Below are 20,457 nucleotides of genomic sequence, written 5' to 3' on the forward strand. Positions count from 1 at the left end.
CTGTCCATGCCTGCTATAAAGCACTGAAAATGTGATGACAAATTTATTGACTGCTGAACTGCATCACCTGACTTGACAGCACTTTTCAACTGTGTGATTTATTAAACCTCAATGGAGTCCTCCATGGAGTTCGTTAACAGTATATTTGCAGTGTTTGAGGAGATGTGAATACATCAGCCATCTTAGTGTAAATGTGTTGGATGTGCTGATAACTTTAAACATTTCTGTAATTTTTGCTCTCTTTAATTAACCTACTTCCTCAGATTTGTTTAGAACTTTTTAATAAACACAGTTCATAGTTTGTTTTTTCTTTATGCTATGTTGATAATTGTGTCCAGTACTTTAAATATGTATTGTTCCACTCACACCATTTAAATAAAAATAGTGTGTACCACCCTCACGATACACATAGTTTGTGCTTCTTGGTCACAAACCTCTATCTCAATATCCTTTTGACTGTGAGAAATTGCTGCATATAGCTACACGTGTGACTGAGGTAAAAGTAAATCTGCATTCTCAGCACAGTTCAGAGGTAAAGTACAGTACGTCACCAATCATTAACATCACACTTCAGCTTGTGTACACAGTTCAATCTCTCAGTGTGCCTCTAAGAGCCATCGCAACAGTAAATCATGCATACATTATCACCAAGGATCATCAGCAGTGGTGGTATCCCTCCAAATTAGCATACACCACATTTGAAGATTCAAACACTATCATGAAACATAAAAACATTAGAGATCTGTTACACTGATGGCCACTACCTTCAAATTATGACTTGCAGGTACATCCAAGAAAATACAACAGAATGGCCTGCTGTCTTTCTGGAGGCAACGGGGAGGGCTGTGCCACGCCAGACAGTACACAAAAATATCCACACTATAAATCTCCCCCCCCCCCCCCCCTAGGCATCCAATAATAACAACAACATTACAAAACCCCAGCATCTTGGGGTGCTCACGGATACACATGGGGACATGTGGAATGGAATCTGGATAAGTGACACTGGGGTCTCTTCATCAACAACTGCAAGATTTGTCTCACTATTGAAAGAGGGTGGAGGTGACTAGTTATCACGCATGCACCCAAGCTCAACATAATAGTAGTCATCACTTATTCTTCTGGGCCAGTATCATGTACAGACATTGAATGTCTCCCATTTTTACTAAACGTAATTTAGAGGCTGTGCAGTATTTGGACAAAACCCTTCAGTGACCTACTGTCCAGTTCAGTCAATATTTTGGCTTCACCTTTCAAGCTAATATTGCCCACGTATATCACATCCACCTCATTAGCATCTACTTCCAGGAGGAAAGAATCAACCAAATGGAATGGCTTATAGTATCCTGTTGACACAAACCCAAATAAGCATGCTTGTGACCAACTGAAACTTGCAGAGTACTGCCACAGGAACCATCCTCACATATAGGTTGTCCTTAGGAGGTCATTGGTCCCATTGGATTAGGGAAAGAAATCAGTCGTGCCCTTCCAAAGAAACCATTCCGGTATTTGCCTGAGGTGACATAGGGAAATCAGAATGGCCGGACGCAAGTTTGAACCATCATCCTCCTGAATGCGAGTCCAGAGTGCTAACCACTGAGTACTATTAAGATCTACTCTGTTAACAAAAGAGCTCCTTGTGAAACAACTCCTGTTGCACACCCATTTATGTGCAACCACTACCTAGATGTCGATATTGGTATTGTAACCACACTGTCAATGCTGATGAACAGCCATAGACAGAGAGAACACGAGCAACAGCTCTGTGATACAATGTTTGTGACCTTGGTACCTGTTTCAGTAAATGTGTCATGTGGACTAATCACCTAGTTTTTCCTGTTCCCCAAAACTTTACGGATGAGAACTTATTCTAAATGTGCTATTTTTCAAAACCTAAAATTATAGCAATTTTTTTAGTCTTGTCCTTTTGTTCTGCCTTTTCTTTGTCTTTCCTACTGATTTCATTTATTTTTTCTGTTTCTCTATAATCCTTCAGACTTATTATTAAAGTTATATTTCTGTTCATAAAAACTGTTTCTATTTCAAACTTATGATCAAAAATTTTAATCAGTAATGGAAAAACTAATGTTATGTCACTGAACAGAAATCATAATCAGATATAAAAAATATATATCCTTAATACCGATGTAGACTCCTTTGGTTTGGGAATTCCAAGCAGTTCGTATGCAAACAGTGACTCCTCTAAAGTTCTATCATAGCTTATGTTAACAGGAACAATACTGATGTCAGGAACACGCCCGTCAAAGTATGGTGCTAGTGCCATTGTCAGGAAACCTGGAAGTTAAAAGTGATGTAAGTTCATGCAAAGCACTCATTTTAATGATTTAATAATAAGTGGACATATTCTTCCCAAAATGTTGCTTACCAAATTTTGGTGGCAGTGACTTTGCAGTTCTACTTCTAGTCCCTTCTATGAAGAATTCTATCGCTGCATCACCATCAGTAACTAATTTCTGAACATACTCACTGAAGACAGTCCAGTAAAGTTTATCCTTTCCAAATGAACGCCGCATGAAAAACGCACAACTTTCTCGAAGTAAACGACCCATAAGCCACATTGAGTGGAAGTCTGAAAGTAAAATCTTATATCACATGTATAGCAGCAGATGAATTCTGATAAGGTAATTTAAACAAACCAGCAGATGAATTCTGATAAGGTAATTTAAACAAACTGAATGAAAAAAAAAAAAAAAGAAGTCAGCAGTTTTACGCTTTACACAGCTAGCAACTAACTTACACTGAATAATCAATATGAGGTCAGCTTGAAATACTTTGCAGACTGCCACACTACGTTTTATTATGACAACAAGAAAGATCATTTTTAACATACTGTATAAGTTGTATGCTCGACTCAAGGAATTTTTAATTTAGTTTTGTTTTTGTCTCAAAAGGAAATAGTGGTAGTTGTTTCAATGAGATTCTAATCTGAAGCACCTTTCTTCCAAGTCAAACAAATTAATAAGTTAAGAAATGAAAATAGTGTGTGGAGACATAGGCAAGGAACCTGACAACAAAAGAGCGCGCGCACACACACACACACACACACACACACACACACACACACACACACACACACACAATTTTCTATAGCAATGGAACAAAAGCCATTTTTTCTTAAATAAAAACCTGCACGGCAAATAGTTAAAACGGATGATAAATACCAAACAGCCAAATTCTATAAAGGATTACTATTTTCTCTCTCTCTCTCTCTCTCTGTCTCTCTCTCTCTCTCTCTCTCTCTCTCTCTCTCTCTCTCTCTCTCTCTCTCTCTCTCTCTCACCCCCCCCCTCCCCCCCTGTAGACCACAGTAAACAGCACTGTATTTGTGGGGGACCTACTCAAATATGTTCGATCATGTGTCCACATGACTGCACGCCTGTGTTCCCCCATGTGAGTCCTCAGGTCATTGCTGACCCTCTCGACAGCCAGTTTAACCCCGGCATCCAGACAGATTGCCAGCCACGCTGTGAGGCTGCACTACAGACCGCAGTGCCTGCTAGCACTGCAACCCAACCGACAGTGCCGTCCCATACTTTTTCCAGGTTCCCAGTCGCTTCTCACCTCTCCTGACAACTGGAACTTCATCTATGTGGGCACCAGCTATGTATCACACCCAGAAGGTCACTCTGTTGTATTCTTCAATGGTCACTGAAGGATATTTTCAGTTTATTTCATGCATGGACTTTTGTCCTCTAACTGTACTGGCTTAGTTCCTGTTCAGTAAACAGTGTTACATCAAGCATGCCAATCAGTCACTAACTTAGTCCACCACTCAGCAGGTCACTATAGTGAGGAAACAAATATATGGAAAATACCAAACAGAAGATGGGATATGATGACAAAACATTGTTAATACATCAGGGAATAACTTCCACGGTACTAGAGAGAACCACAGAGAGCAAATGAGTTGCCCAGATTATGTTTCATACACTGAAATCTTATGTGAAACACTGACTTGGCAGTTTTTGCACCCGATTTATGTAATTAGCAGGTTTTGCAAATGTATCACTCCAATTACAAAACAAACATTCAGTTGCAAAATCCAATATTCGGTGATATGTTAGAAATGACAGAAATGTGGAGTTTAATTATTGTGAATATAAACAGAATATGTTTTATTTCAAAGACAAGTCAGAAAATTCTACACATCTGTCATATAAAAATACAAAGGTCACATTATTTCACCAGGAAAAACTGACTTCCTTAAGGTCAAAAAGATAACAAATATGAATGTTCAACATTAGATTCTTTTTTTAACTACATCATCACTTTCTGACATCACAAGATATTGTAGAAAATTTGTATCTGGACATGGCACGGTGACTGCCATGCCTGTTGAACTTGGCAGGTTTTGCGAATTTTGGATATTTTGCAGGCTTTGCACCCAAAGACAACATTCAGTTAGTGGCTTTTGCAACTGATCAAAATTTTCTAAAGCCTTTTTCAATAGCGTATAGTTGGTTTTGCACCCTAAAACTTATTTGATCATGTAGTTGCTGAAAAAAATCTGTATGGTAGCGCACTCATCTCAAAATTTACAAAAAATGCATTTAGTGGCTTTTGCCTCTGGGCTACTCAAATATAGTATGGGAAGTTATAAGAATATACATTACAAATGACTGAGGATACTAGGTGTAGGTGCTACTCAGAGATGAAGAATGGTGATGAAAAGAAAGATGGTAGATGTGACAGTGTGATCACTAACGACATTGGCAGAACTGCCAAAGGACAAAACTCTCCTCCCCCCCCCCCCCCACACACACACACACACACTCCTCCTCACACACTGTCTCATCTAGTAAAATGAATTGGTGTGTGATACCAGAGAGAGTAGAGTGCCAGAGTTTGGCCCTGAAAATCCCAGGTTCAATCCTGGGTCAGAACAGATCTTTTCTCATTCCAGTCCTTCCAGGATGGGCCCAAGTATACTCAACCTACTATCAAATTGAGTTTTGTGGAGCTATTTGTGGATCTATCCTGGCAGTAAAAGGCAGTCATGGCAATGGCTCCCCACTCTCCCCGTTCTAGTGCTCATACAAATGCAGTGGCTGAGTACGTAGCAGTCCACCCCTGCACATACTGCTCACTGCAATGCTGCTGAGAACTTCCCCATTGTTTATCAGATCCTGCCATACTGTATTTATCTTCTTCGCTACAAATGCTGCTGATGTCTTTAAAGTTAATCCCAAGCTGAGAACAAACCTGATACTTTAGTTACAAATGAGCACTAACATACAAATGAATTATGAGGTGTGTGTCACCAATACTCCACAATCTTTTGCACTGCTTTAAGCAGAAAACAGAGTGGTGGTGGTAGGGTAGCAATCTTTGTTGTGAGAGGAAGCAATCATTATGTAAGAAATGTAAGCATTTTAAGAACAGACATAATACAGAATTTGTAGCAGTTACCAACAAGTAAGGGAAAGAGAACTTAATCATCATAGGTCTCTACAGACATCCCCATGGTAGCCTACACATTTTCTGTGAAAATTTTGATGACCCACTTTTTGAAACACACCACAAACATTGCAAAGAATATGGCCGGTTAAACGTTAAATTAACTGGAGATAAAGAAACATGGCATGCTGTCTACTGACTACAGCTAAAAATATTGCTAGTATAGATCATTTTAATTTAAATTTCCTGATAAATGGACCCACTAGAGACTTTATAAGGATGAAATCATGCTCTGACAACATTATAATAATGTGGCTCACTACATATCCAATGCATCAGTTCTGAAGCATGCCATGTTTGACCACCATGGAGTTCCAGTACATATGGAAGCTGAAAATCATCATGTCAACAGAAAAAATAAGTTGTGAAAAAAAGTACCACCCATGATCACAATGTTGAAAATTATGTTCAAAAGCTTATAATGGCAAGAAAAGAACTGCAATACTTTCAATCAATTTGCATCTGGCTTACTATTGCTTCAATACCTCGTGCCTTGAAGTTGAGGGCTTTCACAAAATACAAAAACATAACTGGATAAATCATGAAGTGAAATAGCCAGAAAAAAATTAAAAATATGCAATACTGAAGGTAGAACTTAAGAAACTGTCATCACATTACAAAGATCAACTATTACAAACGTAGGTGCAATCTTAAGAAAACGAAATAACACAATAACATATTTTGAATGTAGAGCAACCACAGCCAAAGTATTCCCTGCTGAATAAGAAGGGCCACTATGACTGTTTAAAATCCTTATTCACAGACACGACTGGTTTTGAAAACTATATTTGCATCATCATCATCATATGTTTGTAGTCCATCCATAACAACTATCTGTTTCAAAGCAGGTAAAAGCACATTCCCTAATATTCTCTTCACAATATTTAAAGTTTCTAACTCACAAGTGTGCAAATGTCCATAACAAAGAATGGGGTCCATTTGTGAGTTAGAAATTTTAAATACCTTGATGAGAATGTTTGGGTATGTGCTTTTACTGGCTTGTAAACAGATTGTTTTCATGGACTGACTATAAACACCTGATGATGCAATATAGTTTGCAACACCTGTCAAGTCCTTATTATTTGAAACAGCTGCAGCGGCCCTTCTTATTCAACTAGCATAGCTGTTTCAAAAGTTCTAGATAGCTTTAGAGATTCTAAGTACATATGATGTTGTGACCTTACCATGAAATTTAAAGTGTGTATTGTAAAATGCCAGTATCAGTTTGAACATTTTTAATGAGGATTTTTCCATCATTGGAAAAAACATCAATGACAACATTCAGTATCAACTGCATAGGTACAAGGGCATTCCATTTGAAGGAAGTTTGTGGAATGAAGTTCCATGTCTGTTGCACTTGGTCGGTCGATACAGGGTCTCTGTAGGGCATATCCAATTACAACAGTGTATGTGGGAGAGCATTATCCTGTGGAAAACACCTCCTGGAATGCTGTTCATGGCAGCACAACAGGTCAAATCACCACACTGACGTACAAATTTGCAGACAGAGTGCATAGGATAACCATAATAGTGCTCTTGCTGTCATATGGAATTGCACCCCAGACCACAAATCCAGATGTAGGTCCAGTGCATCTAGCTTTCAGACAGACTGATGGAGGCCCTCGACTGGTCTCATTGTGTCACTGTTGTGCCAACTACTGCTCAAATTGCTTCTGCAGATGCAGTGCAATGTGCCAGAGCAATATGCCAAACAAGATGGTCTTCCCTCTTGGTAATGCCAAGTGGTCGTCCGGAGCCCAGTTATCTTGCGACCATACATTCTCGTGAATACCACTGCCAACAATCATGTATGGTAGCTACGTTCCTGCCATGTTTTTCTGCAATATAACAGAAGGAACGTTCAACTTCTTGTAGCCCTATTACACGACCTAGTTCAAACTCAGTGAGGTGTTGATACTGGCATCTTTGTCAGCTTACAGGCATTCTTGACTAACATCAATTCCCCATTTTCAGTCTCAAAGGTAACTAACACTCACTATCATTACAGCATGTATTTAAAGCAAGCCTGATTTGAATCCTCATAGTGGCACTAATTTCACCACTCTTGTGCGACTCGTGTGGAATTTGAATGCTCATCTCCCAGATGGAGAAACATGCCTACCAACTTTCATTTATGTCACACAATTCCTCCTTGACTTTGCAATTCTTTTCTATCATGTACACAGGTCTAAAAAAAAAAACTTGAACTTGCAAGGCTATGATAAGCTGTCTAATAGCATATTAAAATGGTTAGGAACAACCAGTTTTATGCCTTGTTAAGCAGTAAATGATATAATTCTGAGGTAGTTACCACTCAATCTAAAAATATCACAACACAAATTGAAAACTACTGATCACTCTCAGTTTTCCAAAAGCAACTGAGCAAGTTATCTGTACTAGGCAAATGACATCTCGGCACTAACACACATTCAAAAATTAAAATAGCTTCATGCAGAATAAGTTAATATCTGTACCTGTAGCACTTCTAATTGATAGTAATAGTAACAGATAGCACATATTGAAAAATCACTTAACATTATCAACACCAGTCAGTGCACAGTATCCATATGCCCCATAAAACTGCACGATATTGTGTCTTGCAGGGGGTCATGTCTCAGGTTCCAGTGATCACAGAGATAAGGGGCAAGCCTTTTGGATAGTCCTCGGCCTAGCGACCACTTGCTTAACTACCAGAAGAAAGGGTATACCGTAGCTACCCTACAGTACAGGGTCAAGATTTACATATTACACACTTCCTCCAGCCTATGCAAATTGAGAAATTTGGTTGGTTCTTTTGCATTAGGTGTGGTCTATGGTGGACCTTTGGCTGCTTATAAAAGCACCATCTGTCCACGGGCAGTTCCTGAGGAAACCACACAAAAAAATAAATTTGGGTGTGAAATATGCCAATTGGGGGAATGGCTACTCCTATAATTTCTACTCACAGCAAATCATCAAAACTTTTACCAAGTTTCCTTAAGATGTTATTGTCGGGGAACGCTGAAACTTTTCCAGTATCATCAATGTTACTGAGATACAGGGGTTCAAATTTATCATACTTATGGATGTAATATCCGGTCCGAGGCATAAATGTAATTTTAAGTGACATGTGAACACACGGCAAGGGTTCTAGGGTCATCGCAAGAGTTCCGAGGTCATCAAACTGTGTTTTTAGTCAGCAATTTTTCCAGCAATAAAATTTTATGACATGCTGCCTCTGTATAATGGGAACTTGATACCTAGACAAATATGCCCAAAGCAGTATTGCAGTGACGAAGTTCTTAACATTTCTGAAAAGAATTTAAAATGACTACCAAAAATTATGCAGACCTGGATGGAGTGCAAACTCAATAGAATATATCTAATAACATTTCTACTCTTAATATACAAATCATAAGCTGGGCATTTTTAAAGAATTGTGATCAATGGGAAAACTATTCAGCCAAAATATAAAGCATATGATTCTGTGTTAACCTTACATTATGCGTACTTATTTGTTGTTCATATGTGTCGAAGTACATAAGTGTGTCAAAGTAGATAAACTGTCAAAACATTACTGACCTACAGAATTAATTTTATATATGCAGCACATCCTGCTGTAAAAGGGAAAAAGAAGGAAACTGGCAGAATAATGCTGGTGTTGGAGCACAGAAAAAGATAAATATGCTCCTCTTAAAGATTCTGACAGGAAAAGGGGGAGAGCTAGCTGCCTCAATCCTCATTCCATCTTCATTACCAAACATTTTCACGTGTAAACATATTCACACTTTCTTGTGCTGAAAGAGAGTAGCAGAGAAACAGTAGCTGTTTACGAGAATTGAAAGAGTGCCAGTGGGAAATAAAAGGAGAGGATGCAGTGATGGAGGGGTAGTCAAAGTGGCAGTAAAAGAGAAAGAAAGATGGACGGAGACAGAAGCAGTGGGAGAAAAAGATAGTGTAGACAGTGGAAATGAAAAATATGTATGAGCAGAGACCATACATAGGCTTGGAGAGACTGGATTTTCCCAGACCAGCAAACTTTAACATGTAGGTATGGGGATGGCTGCAGTTTGCACTAAAATTTTAAACATGTGAGTACAGGGGAAAGAATAAGTAGGCGCATCTATAATTTTTGAGCTACCAAGTATCATGGAGACAGTGGCAGTGGGAATGAAAGAAAAAAGAAGACAGTGAAAGTGAGAGAAGAGACAATGGCAGTGAGGTATACTCTAACTCAATGTGAGGAAAAGGAGAAATCAGTGTGAGATCAACATATACAGACAGTGGCAGTGAGAGGGAGGTTCCGAGAATGAAGGTTTAGCTACAAAGAGAGACTGGGTAAAAGCATTTAGAAATTTCTGTGTTAAAAGGGTGTGAATGCCAAAATTTATGGTGAGGAACGTGGAATGAGACAGCTGGTTCCACACTTTTCTGTCAAAGTCTTTTGAAGAGGAACATATCCATCTTCCTTGTGTTCCAACAGGAGCATTTTTCACTGATCATCATATTACTTGACAAGCTACGGATCCTGAGGATCAAGTGTGTCAGACAGGTCTAACAGGTAATACTGAGCACATACACTTCAGGGAAGAACAAATGGTGAGAGGCTTGTTTCACTGACAAAAATGACAAAATACCCAAACTGGCAGACACTTCAACACAGATGCCAACTATCCTTCAAAGTATCCTTACGAAGTGTCAAGGATCAATATTAAATGAGAAATCTAGGAATATACTTCAGCCTCACAACTGTCTCTCCCGTAGAGACCCCCCAACACAAAATTAGTCTAATTACCAGCAACATAGAAGCCTTTAAGGAGTCATTTTGCAGCATTCCATACACAAATGCAATGGGGAAAATCCCTAATACATACTTGGTATGGTGGTAAATAACCCCTCCTGTGCACTTCACAGTGGTCTGCAGTATATGGATATGGATTACAGGAACTGCCTATGACTTGATAAAGTTGTCTACAAGCAACAGGAAACAACAACACAAGAAATTACATCATATATAAAAATTGGCCACAAGCGAATAGAGCTCGTGCACTGATGGTTCCACGCATTCCATGACACACAGCTCATCCTTCACAATATTCAGATTTTCTCCATTACTTGTGCTGTGAAGCCCTACTTCTTGACACATTTCATGATTCTAGGTCAACGGGAAGTACCCTACAGGTTGTAATGAGCGAGTTTGAATGTATAAAATTATGTGACATAAATGTCTGTATCTTATGATTGCTTTGAGTTAGAAACTTCAATATTCTACACCATCAAAGGTCCACAGATCTCAGTGGACAACATAAAATTTTACTTAATACATCGAGACATTCATGAGAAAAAGGGGTCTTCACAGACAGCCAGACTAAGTCTGAGAACAAATAACAAACAGAATATTTTTTTCGATGATATGAATATAATAGAGGGAAACATTCCACGTGGGAAAAATATATCTAAAAAGAAAGATGATGAGACTTACCAAACAAAAGCGCTGGCAGGTCGATAGACACACAAACAAATACAAACATACACACAAAATTCAAGCTTTCGCAACCAATGGTTGCCTCATCAGGAAAGAGGGAACGAGAGGGAAAGACGAAAGGATTTGGGTTTTAAGGGAGAGGGTAAGGAGTCATTCCAATCCCGGGAGCGGAAAGACTTACCTTAGGGGAAAAAAAGGACAGGTATACACTCGCGCGCGCACACACACACACATATCCATCCGCATATACACAGATACAAGCAGACATTTGTAAAGGCAAAGAGTTTGAGCAGAGATGTCAGTCGAGGCGGAAGTAGAGGCAAAGATGTTGTTGAAAGACAGGTGAGGTATGAGCGGCGGCAAATTGAAATTAGCGGAGATTGAGGCCTGGCGGATAGCGAGAAGAGAGGATATGCTGAAGGGCAAGTTCCCATCTCCGGAGTTCTGACAGGTTGGTGTCAGTGGGAAGTATCCAGATAACCCGGACGGTGTAACACTGTGCCAAGATGTGCTGGCCGTGCACCAAGGCATGTTTAGCCACAGGGTGATCCTCATTACCAACAAACACTGTCTGCCTGTGTCCATTCATGCGAATGGACAGTTTGTTGCTGGTCATTCCCACATAGAACGCTTCACAGTGTAGGCAGGTCAGTTGGTAAATCATGTGGGTGCTTTCACATGTGGCTCTGCCTTTGATCGTGTACACCTTCCGGGTTACAGGACTGGAGTAGGTGGTGGTGGGAGGGTGCATGGGACAGGTTTTACACCGGAGGCGGTTACAAGGGTAGGAGCCAGAGGGTAGGGAAGGTGGTTTGGGGATTTCATAGGGATGAACTAAGAGGATCCAGTATACAATTTTATCCCGCCGATATATACTCAATAATACGTAATAATACATAACCCACTTCCAAACCATAACAAAAAAAAAAAAAAAAATCCGCTTTCAACACTACCTCTGCTATAAAATCCACCGTTTCTAGTTCACAAACAGTTCCTTTCAGCTATTAAACAACCTTTTCGGCTAGTTTTAATAACTTTTGCTTTATTTCCATTTCCATTTTTCTCACATCACCGATCATTTTTAGCCACTTCCCACAGGTTTTAACGTCATTATTTCTTCATCAGACAATTGTTAGCCTCATTTCCATTATCTGCCACCACCAAACCACTCCTTTTAATACATCCTCACGTATTTTTCGAAATTTTCCCGAATTTCTCCACCCTTTAACGTGTTTTGGCGGCAACACAATCACCTAACCTTTATGCACATCATTATCTTCTACCTACAAAAGTTCACCACAGGATCAACATAGCCCAGCTGTAACCAACCCTTTTTCGCCTTTTTTCATTTCCATTTGCTTTCTAGTTCACCTTTATCTCTCCCCATATATTTTTATATTTATTTTCATTTTCATTTCAGCCTCATGTTACACTTTCCACCTTCTAGTACCATGTCACCCTCACAACACCTCCACAATGACCCCATTAAGTTTTATTTACATTCCCTCCGCAAACATGCCTTCGCCCTAGCCAGATTACACTCCCATATTTTATTTTCTCACGCTTGTCTGACATTTGGCATCACCCCCAAAGGCCTCACACTTAAAGTTCCCATCTCTGGCTGCAACCCTTCTTTCCATCAGTCCCTATACCAGTTCCAAACTGAACAATCCATTGCCCTCACCCACCTAATCCTTCACCTACACATCCACTCAGCCAATCAACACACCCATCAACTCCTATCCTTAATAAAAGTCCTCAATCTTTCCTCTCCCACATCCACACCGGCTGTTCAGAGCATCCTCCTACAGGCCAACCGCAAATTAGAACAGCATGCCACCCTCCACCTTAAAAAACTATCCAATCTCCTGGTTTCCCACCTCCGGAAAGGCAACTCACTCACCCTTCACAACCTTTCCAGCAAACCTCAACCTCCTCTCATTGCACACAAATCCAGTCTCTCCCATCTATTCACTCCCACTTCCAGCTCCACTCCCTCCAAAACCTCAAAATTCCAATCAACACAATCTGGAACCACAACACCCCAATTCAGTAGTTAACCTTTCCTCCAAACCTCTCTCCCAATCCGAAACCTCTGTCCTATCCAAAGGCCTCACCTTCAGCCCCACTCCCAGATTTAACCAAACAGCCCTCGTCAAAGATTTACTGTCCTACACCCATACTCTCTGCTGGAAATATCACTTTGCTACGAAGAAAAATGATCCTAATCCTACTCCTAATGATCCAATTCCCCAAGACACTATCCAAATTGAACCATGCCTGGAACAGTTCCGTCCTCCGTCACAGCGGGACCCACCTCCTCTTCCACAAAATCACCCTCTCCTAACCTTCCAGGAATTTCTGACTTCCAGCCTTGCCTCTCAATCCTTCTTAAAAAACCTTAATCATACTCCCAACATCACCACTGCTGAAGCCCAGGCTATCCGTGATCTGAAGGCTGACCAATCCATCATCATTCTTCCGGCGGACAAGGGTTCCACGACTGTGGTACTTGATCGTCGGGAGTATGTGGCTGAGGGACTGCGTCAGCTTTCAGACAACACTACTTACAAAGTTTGCCAAGGTAATGCCATTCCTGATGTCCAGGCGGAGCTTCAAGGAATCCTCAGAACCTTAGGCCCCCTACAAAACCTTTCACCTGACTCCATCAACCTCCTGACCCCACCAACACCCCGCACCCCTACCGTCTACCTTCTTCCTAAAATTCACAAACCCAATCATGCCGGCCGGCCCATTGTAGCTGGTTACCAAGCCCCCACAGAACGCATCTCTGCCTACGTAGATCAACACCTTCAACCCATTACATGCAGTCTCCCATCCTTCATCAAAGACACCAACCACTTTCTCGAACGCCTGGAATCCCTACCCAGTCTGTTACCCCCGGAAACCATCCTTGTAACCATTGATGCCACTTCCTTATACACAAATATTCCGCATGTCCAGGGCCTCACTGCAATGGAGCACTTCCTTTCAAGCCGATCACCTGCCACTCTACCTAAAACCTCTTTCCTCATTACCTTAGCCAGCTTCATCCTGACCCACAACTTCTTCACTTTCGAAGGCCAGACACACCAACAATTAAAGGGAACAGCCATGGGTACCAGGATGGCCCCCTCGTACGCCAACCTATTCATGGGTCGCTTAGAGGAAGCCTTCTTGGTTACCCAGGCCTGCCATTGGTACAGATTTATTCATGACATTTTCATGATCTGGACTCACAGTGAAGAAGAACTCCAGAATTTCCTCTCCAACCTCAACTCCTTTGGTTCCATCAGATTCACCTGGTCCTACTCTAAATCCCATGCCACTTTCCTTGACGTTGACCTCCACCTGTCCAATGGCCAGCTTCACACATTCGTCCACATCAAACCCACCAACAAGCAACAGTACCTCCATTATGACAGCTGCCACCCATTCCACATCAAACGGTCCTTTCCCTACAGCCTAGGTCTTCGTGGCAAATGAATCTGCTCCAGTCCAGAATCCTTGAACCATTACACCAACAACCTGAAAACAGCTTTTGCATCCCATAACTACCCTCCCGACCTGGTACAGAAGCAAATAACCAGAGCCACTTCCTCATCTCCTCAAACCCGGGACCTTCCACAGAAGAACCCCAAAAGTGCCCCACTTCTGACAGGATACTTTCCGGGACTGGATCAGATTCTGAATGTGGCTCTCCAGCAGGGATACGACTTCCTCAAATCCTGCCCTGAAATGAGATCCATCCTTCATGAAATCCTCCCCACTCCACCTAGAGTGTCTTTCCGCCGTCCACCTAACCCACGTAACCTCTTAGTTCATCCCTATGAAATCCCCAAACCACCTTCCCTACCCTCTGGCTCCTACCCTTGTAACCACCCCCGGTGTAAAACCTGTCCCATGCACCCTCCCACCACCACCTACTCCAGTCCTGTAACCCGGAAGGTGTACACGATCAAAGGCAGAGCCACGTGTGAAAGCACCCACGTGATTTACCAACTGACCTGCCTACACTGTGAAGCGTTCTATGTGGGAATGACCAGCAACAAACTGTCCATTCGCATGAATGGACACAGGCAGACAGTGTTTGTTGGTAATGAGGATCACCCTGTGGCTAAACATGCCTTGGTGCACGGCCAGCACATCTTGGCACAGTTTTACACCGTCCGGGTTATCTGGATACTTCCCACTAACACCAACCTGTCAGAACTCCGGAGATGGGAACTTGCCCTTCAGCATATCCTCTCTTCTCGCTATCCGCCAGGCCTCAATCTCCGCTAATTTCAATTTGCCGCCGCTCATACCTCACCTGTCTTTCAACAACATCTTTGCCTCTGTACTTCCGCCTCGACTGACATCTCTGCCCAAACTCTTCGCCTTTACAAATGTCTGCTTGTGTCTGTGTATATGCGGATGGATGTGTGTGTGTGTGTGTGTGTGTGTGTGTGTGTGTGTGTGTGTGTGTGCGCGAGTGTATACCTGTCCTTTTTTCCCCCCTAAGGTAAGTCTTTCCGCTCCCGGGATTGGAATGACTCCTTACCCTCTCCCTTAAAACCCAAATCCTTTCGTCTTTCCCTCTCCTTCCTTCTTTCCTGATGAGGCAACCGTTGGTTGCGAAAGCTTGAATTTTGTGTGAATGTTTGTGTTTGTTTGTGGTTCTATCGACCTGCCAGCGCTTTTGTTTGGTAAGTCTCATCATCTTTCTTTTTATAATATTTTTTTTCATTTGATATACCTACAAGATTACACTGTTCAGATTTTTTCTTTGCTTGTACTGTGAAACCTTGCTTCTTGCAAACTTCATGATTCTAAGTGAACAGGAAGTACGCTATAGGCTTCAACGAGTCAGTTTGCAAGTATCACAATATGTGACAAAAATAGTCATATCTTTTGATTGCACTGACTTACAAGCTTCAGTTTTTTTATGCTGCCAAGGGACAGTAGATCTTCGTATGTGACTGACATTTCAACTCGATACATCAACCCACTCCTGTAAAAATGGGTTTTCAACAGACAGACATACAGACAGGCGGGCAGACAAAAAGAGAGACCCTATAAGGGTTACATTTTTACCAACTGAGATACGGAACCCTAAAATGGTGAAAACTGGACAACTCATAAGAATCATAATCCACAACCATTTCAGGCAGGACATGTTTACACATTCCTTTGTCTGTTAGTTAAGAAAGCATATATGCCATGAACATGGTTAGCTAACCCCAAGGACAGATACTGAAAGAGTTCTTTGTCTTCATCCATAATGACTTGTGGTCTAAGCTGCCGGAGATGGCAATCGAGAGAGAGAGAGAGAGAGAGAGAGAGAGAGAGAGAGAGAGAGAGAGAGAGTTGAAGAAGGCTTAGGTCACTTAGGCCAAAAGCTAACTGATGTATCATCTTCATGGTGAATAGCACTTTATCCTTTTCTTAATATTGTTGAAATGAACAGAAAATTTATGTTAGTAAATATTCCATTTTTGTAATGTTACATAATCTACTATGGGAAGAAAAAATTACTATAATACTGTCCTTAAGGTAATGTTATCATCAACCTGTAAGTTGGTTTGAACACCATACCCATGGCCACAATGTAGTGGCAATGCCCTTGCCTTACTCCAACCCCTGAACTGACTGACCAACCTAGTTACAGGGGGGCCTACAGCTTCAAGTGAAATCCAAATCATGTTGCAACTTGACTTTTTTCACATTAACGAACAAAGCCAAAGTTGAAATAAGTGATAACTGGCAGATAAAATTCCTAGGACGGACTGTGGGTCAAACCTTTGGATTTGTAGTATAGCTGCTTATCGCTGAGTCACAAGCATTTTAACAAATGTTAAATATGTAGCAACCTCAAAATGATGCATATTATTATTATTATTATTATTATTATTATTATTATTATTAAACATGTTTGCTTTGAGGACAGTGATTAATTTGAATGTTGCATGATTAATCATATGTTTCTTATTTCTTCTTCTTTTTCTGTTTTCAGAGGCTCTTAACTCTTTGGCTGTGTTTCTGTTTCCTTTGCTTTGTCCATATTTTCCTCTTTTCTTCCTTTCTTTTACTTCAAATTCCGTGTTCATATGTTTGTTTCTGTAGTTTCATTTATCATTTCAGTACTGATCCCTGCTTGTATTAACTCTTCTACTTCTAGTCGACATTTCCTGATCATGTCTCAGTCTGTCTCCACATTCATATAATTCTTTGGTTGGTCTCTTCATCCGTATGCCACCTCTATGTATAGCTCCAGAAATTTTTCCGAGGTGTTTTTTTGTCTCTGCAATGTGGTCATTTCTGACGCATAGAGTGCTTCTGGTAGAACAACTGCATTGTAGCACCTGAGTTTGACCTGTCTCAAAAGATCTTTTCTTTCTTTTTATTGTAGTGTACCCACGTCAGTTTGTGCGCTTTCTGAAGTTTTTCTGTTATTTCTACATTGGATGCCTTGTTTGATCCTCTTATTTGTATATATTATCCAAGATAGTTTAATTTTTCCACTCTGTTGACCTTTCTGTATTTTGTGTACATGACTTGATGGTAGTTGTTCTTTCTTTCCGTATATTGTGTTTTTTCATGTGGTATCTGTAGACCTATTTTTGGCACAGACTTCAAGTACATATTCCAGTAATTCTTGTCTTTTTTTGTTGCATACTGCCAGGTCATCTGCAAATATCACACATTTTATGATGATCTTGTTTGCACGTGTTCTTCCTAACTGAATTCCTTTTACTTTTTCTTCCCACTGTTTGATAAATTTGTCCAAGCTGATGTTCAATAAAAGTGGTGAGAGACCATTTTCTTGTCGGACCCCTGTACATATCTCAAATGGGTCTGAGATCTCTCCCATAAATTTTATTTTGGATATGGTGTCTGTACAAGTCTGTTGTCTGAGTGTTCTTCAAGTCCACAGATGTGACTACAGTGGTGTTGTCCGACCTTCAGGAGCATTCACAGGTTCCAAATCTGTTCAATACAGGGCCTTCCTTTCCTGAAGCGTCCTTGATATTCGCTTGTCTTTGTGTTAGCTTGTGGTACTGGTATATTGACTAATGTCTTGGAAAGAATTTCGTAGGTTACCTCTTTAGTTATTAGAGTCTGTCTAGTCACACCTTTCTGTGAAGCGGGTGAATCAACATACATTTCCATTCCTGTGGATTTTCTCTGTATTCCATATTCATGTGAAAATTTTATGGAGTTCCTTTGTGATGTTTTGGTCTCTGAATTTCCAAATCTCAGAGATAATGCTGTCTTCTCCTGGGGCTCTGTTGTTTTTTAGTTGTTTTATTATCTATTTTACCTCTGTTATTGCAGGTGGTTTCGAACCTGGGTCTGGTACCATTTTCATGAAGTGTAATTTTTCCCTCAGGAATTTATCAGAATAGTTTTTTTTAAGAATTTTGCAGTATTCTTTAGTATTTGTTTAAAGAGATCCATCTGTTCTTTTGAAACAGATATTTGGAGGCTGATAACCCTTTATATATTCCCTGAAAATTCATTTAGTCTTCTTTTGTCATGTGTCCTTTTCACTCTTGTAAAATTTTTCAAGGACTGTTTCTGGAATTTGAGAAACCCCACCATGTCTCTGCTGTTCTGCTACTACTAAACTTTTTCCAGGCCTGGAGTCAATATTCAGTGGCCTGATCAGAAGCAGCGTTCCACCATCTATGTTCAATTTCCTAGGTGGTCTACCCCAATGAATTGCCTTCTGAACTGTCTTCACAAGGTCTGTACAATTTTTTGTTAACTTTGATTAATTTCTTCAATAATTTTGTTTTTGTTTACCTAAAAAAAAAGGGAACCCTGCATTCATGTAGGCTATTTTGCCAACAATAATGCACTGACTGATCAGTTTGAGGAAGTACCTCTTGGAATAAATTAAAAACAAATGACACATACTCAATCTCGCTACTAATCAATGAATCACTGCAGTCCAAGTGGTGTTGAAACAGAATACAGACCGATACAGATTATTTAACACTGGCAGAATATACACCAATCCAAGACAACAACTATAATTATTGAGCTCCAATAATTAAATGACAAGGGAACCCATCCAAAACTTCAGTACAACATCTGGAATAGGTCCAGTCAGGATAAGGGTAATTGTGGGAATGAAGAGAAAACATCTTTAAAAATTAACAGAACAGTGTGAAATAACAATCATGAATTTATGATACATCCTTGTACATCCATTCATATAAATTTGAACAAAATTCTTTTAGTCCAGTCAAATAGTAGATATACCTTGCAAAAGGTGGGGCAGAAGAGTATTTTTTTTCAACTTGTTCATATGGTTGGAAAGATTAGAAAACCGAGTTTTGCCAACAAAATTTCGTTTGGGAAAACTTTCTCCTCTCAAAAAACTTCGAAAATTTCGGACTTTTTTCAGTTTTTTCAAAATATCTCAGTTTCATTTGCTCCTATCGCTTTAACGTCTATTTTCTTTTTTAAAGAGCACAAAAGTCTCTACAAATTTGATTCTTGCCATTTTTTTCTACTCGCAATATCTAAGGCGACACAGCGCCTCAAAAAATACCAATTTTTCAAATTTTGAGCATAGTGGCAAGATACCTAATTTTTGAACACTATTTTTTCAGTTTCTGTTCTTGTAGTATAAATACATTATACATCATGTTATAAGTTGGAATTTACCACCTCACTTTCAGGTATTCAATTTCTCTGTAGCAACATGAGGATTGCTGGGCACCCAACTATTGTGATTCTTACATCACTACCTGACGTTCACTATGGGCCACATCAGCCCTGGTATTTGTAAAACTATACATATAAAAATACATCATTACGAGACACACACACACACACAAACACACACACACACACACACACACACACACACACAAAATAAATCGTCTCAGGAAACTGAGCTATTATTAGCTGCAATAGGCAACCTAATTAGGTAGGTAATAAAAGCCACACAGTTGACATTAAAAATAAGTAGCTTTATTACAATTAAAACGCATTGTCAGTTACTAAAAAATGTTGACGGTTCTGGGTGTGTAATACTTGTAATATTGCACTTAAGCGCACTTGAGGCAGATATGAGCATCACTTCCAACGTTTTGGTGGGCCAGGTTCCTCAGTGTCACCAGAAATACCTTGAGTTACGGATTCAGGGTCTGTACGTAGAGTTGATCCCAGATTGACCTCTTCTTTAAACAGCGAGTCAGCCTCAGCAAGTTCATTGGTTTCGTCAGTGGTTTCCTCAACATCCTCCATAACATCTTCTTCACTGTCTTCATATAAAAATTTTGGCACGTTTTCACAGTTGACCCCAATACATTACTTGCAAATAGAAGAACATTTCAAACCCACTTTTCTGCAGGAGCACGCTCCGTCACAGTTCAGCTTGCATGAGCATGAAACAATGTGAAGAAGTGCTTCAGGTGCTGGATCTTGGCTCAATATAACGGGTACTGGACCGTTGTCACTGTGATTCAAGCCCCTTTTCTCAGGAGGTTCCCAGTTCCCCATCCAACTTTGGACTTGTT

General features: G+C 40.3%; 1 protein-coding gene across 4 annotated transcripts in view; it reads right to left on the bottom strand.

The window, feature by feature from the left end:
• Nucleotides 1–20,457, bottom strand: part of LOC126175377 (dihydroxyacetone phosphate acyltransferase) — a 134,272-nt gene that overhangs the window by 102,977 nt on the left and 10,838 nt on the right. For all 4 annotated transcript variants that reach the window (XM_049922159.1, XM_049922152.1, XM_049922168.1 and 1 more), the window contains 2 exons: nt 2,387–2,590; nt 2,144–2,295 (listed from right to left, as the gene is read on the bottom strand). In XM_049922159.1, the coding sequence (XP_049778116.1) occupies nt 2,144–2,295; nt 2,387–2,590 (356 nt within the window). The remainder of the gene's footprint in view (nt 1–2,143; nt 2,296–2,386; nt 2,591–20,457) is intronic.

Source organism: Schistocerca cancellata, chromosome 1 (assembly GCF_023864275.1).
Source record: "Schistocerca cancellata isolate TAMUIC-IGC-003103 chromosome 1, iqSchCanc2.1, whole genome shotgun sequence".
Classification (NCBI taxonomy): domain Eukaryota; kingdom Metazoa; phylum Arthropoda; class Insecta; order Orthoptera; family Acrididae; genus Schistocerca; species Schistocerca cancellata.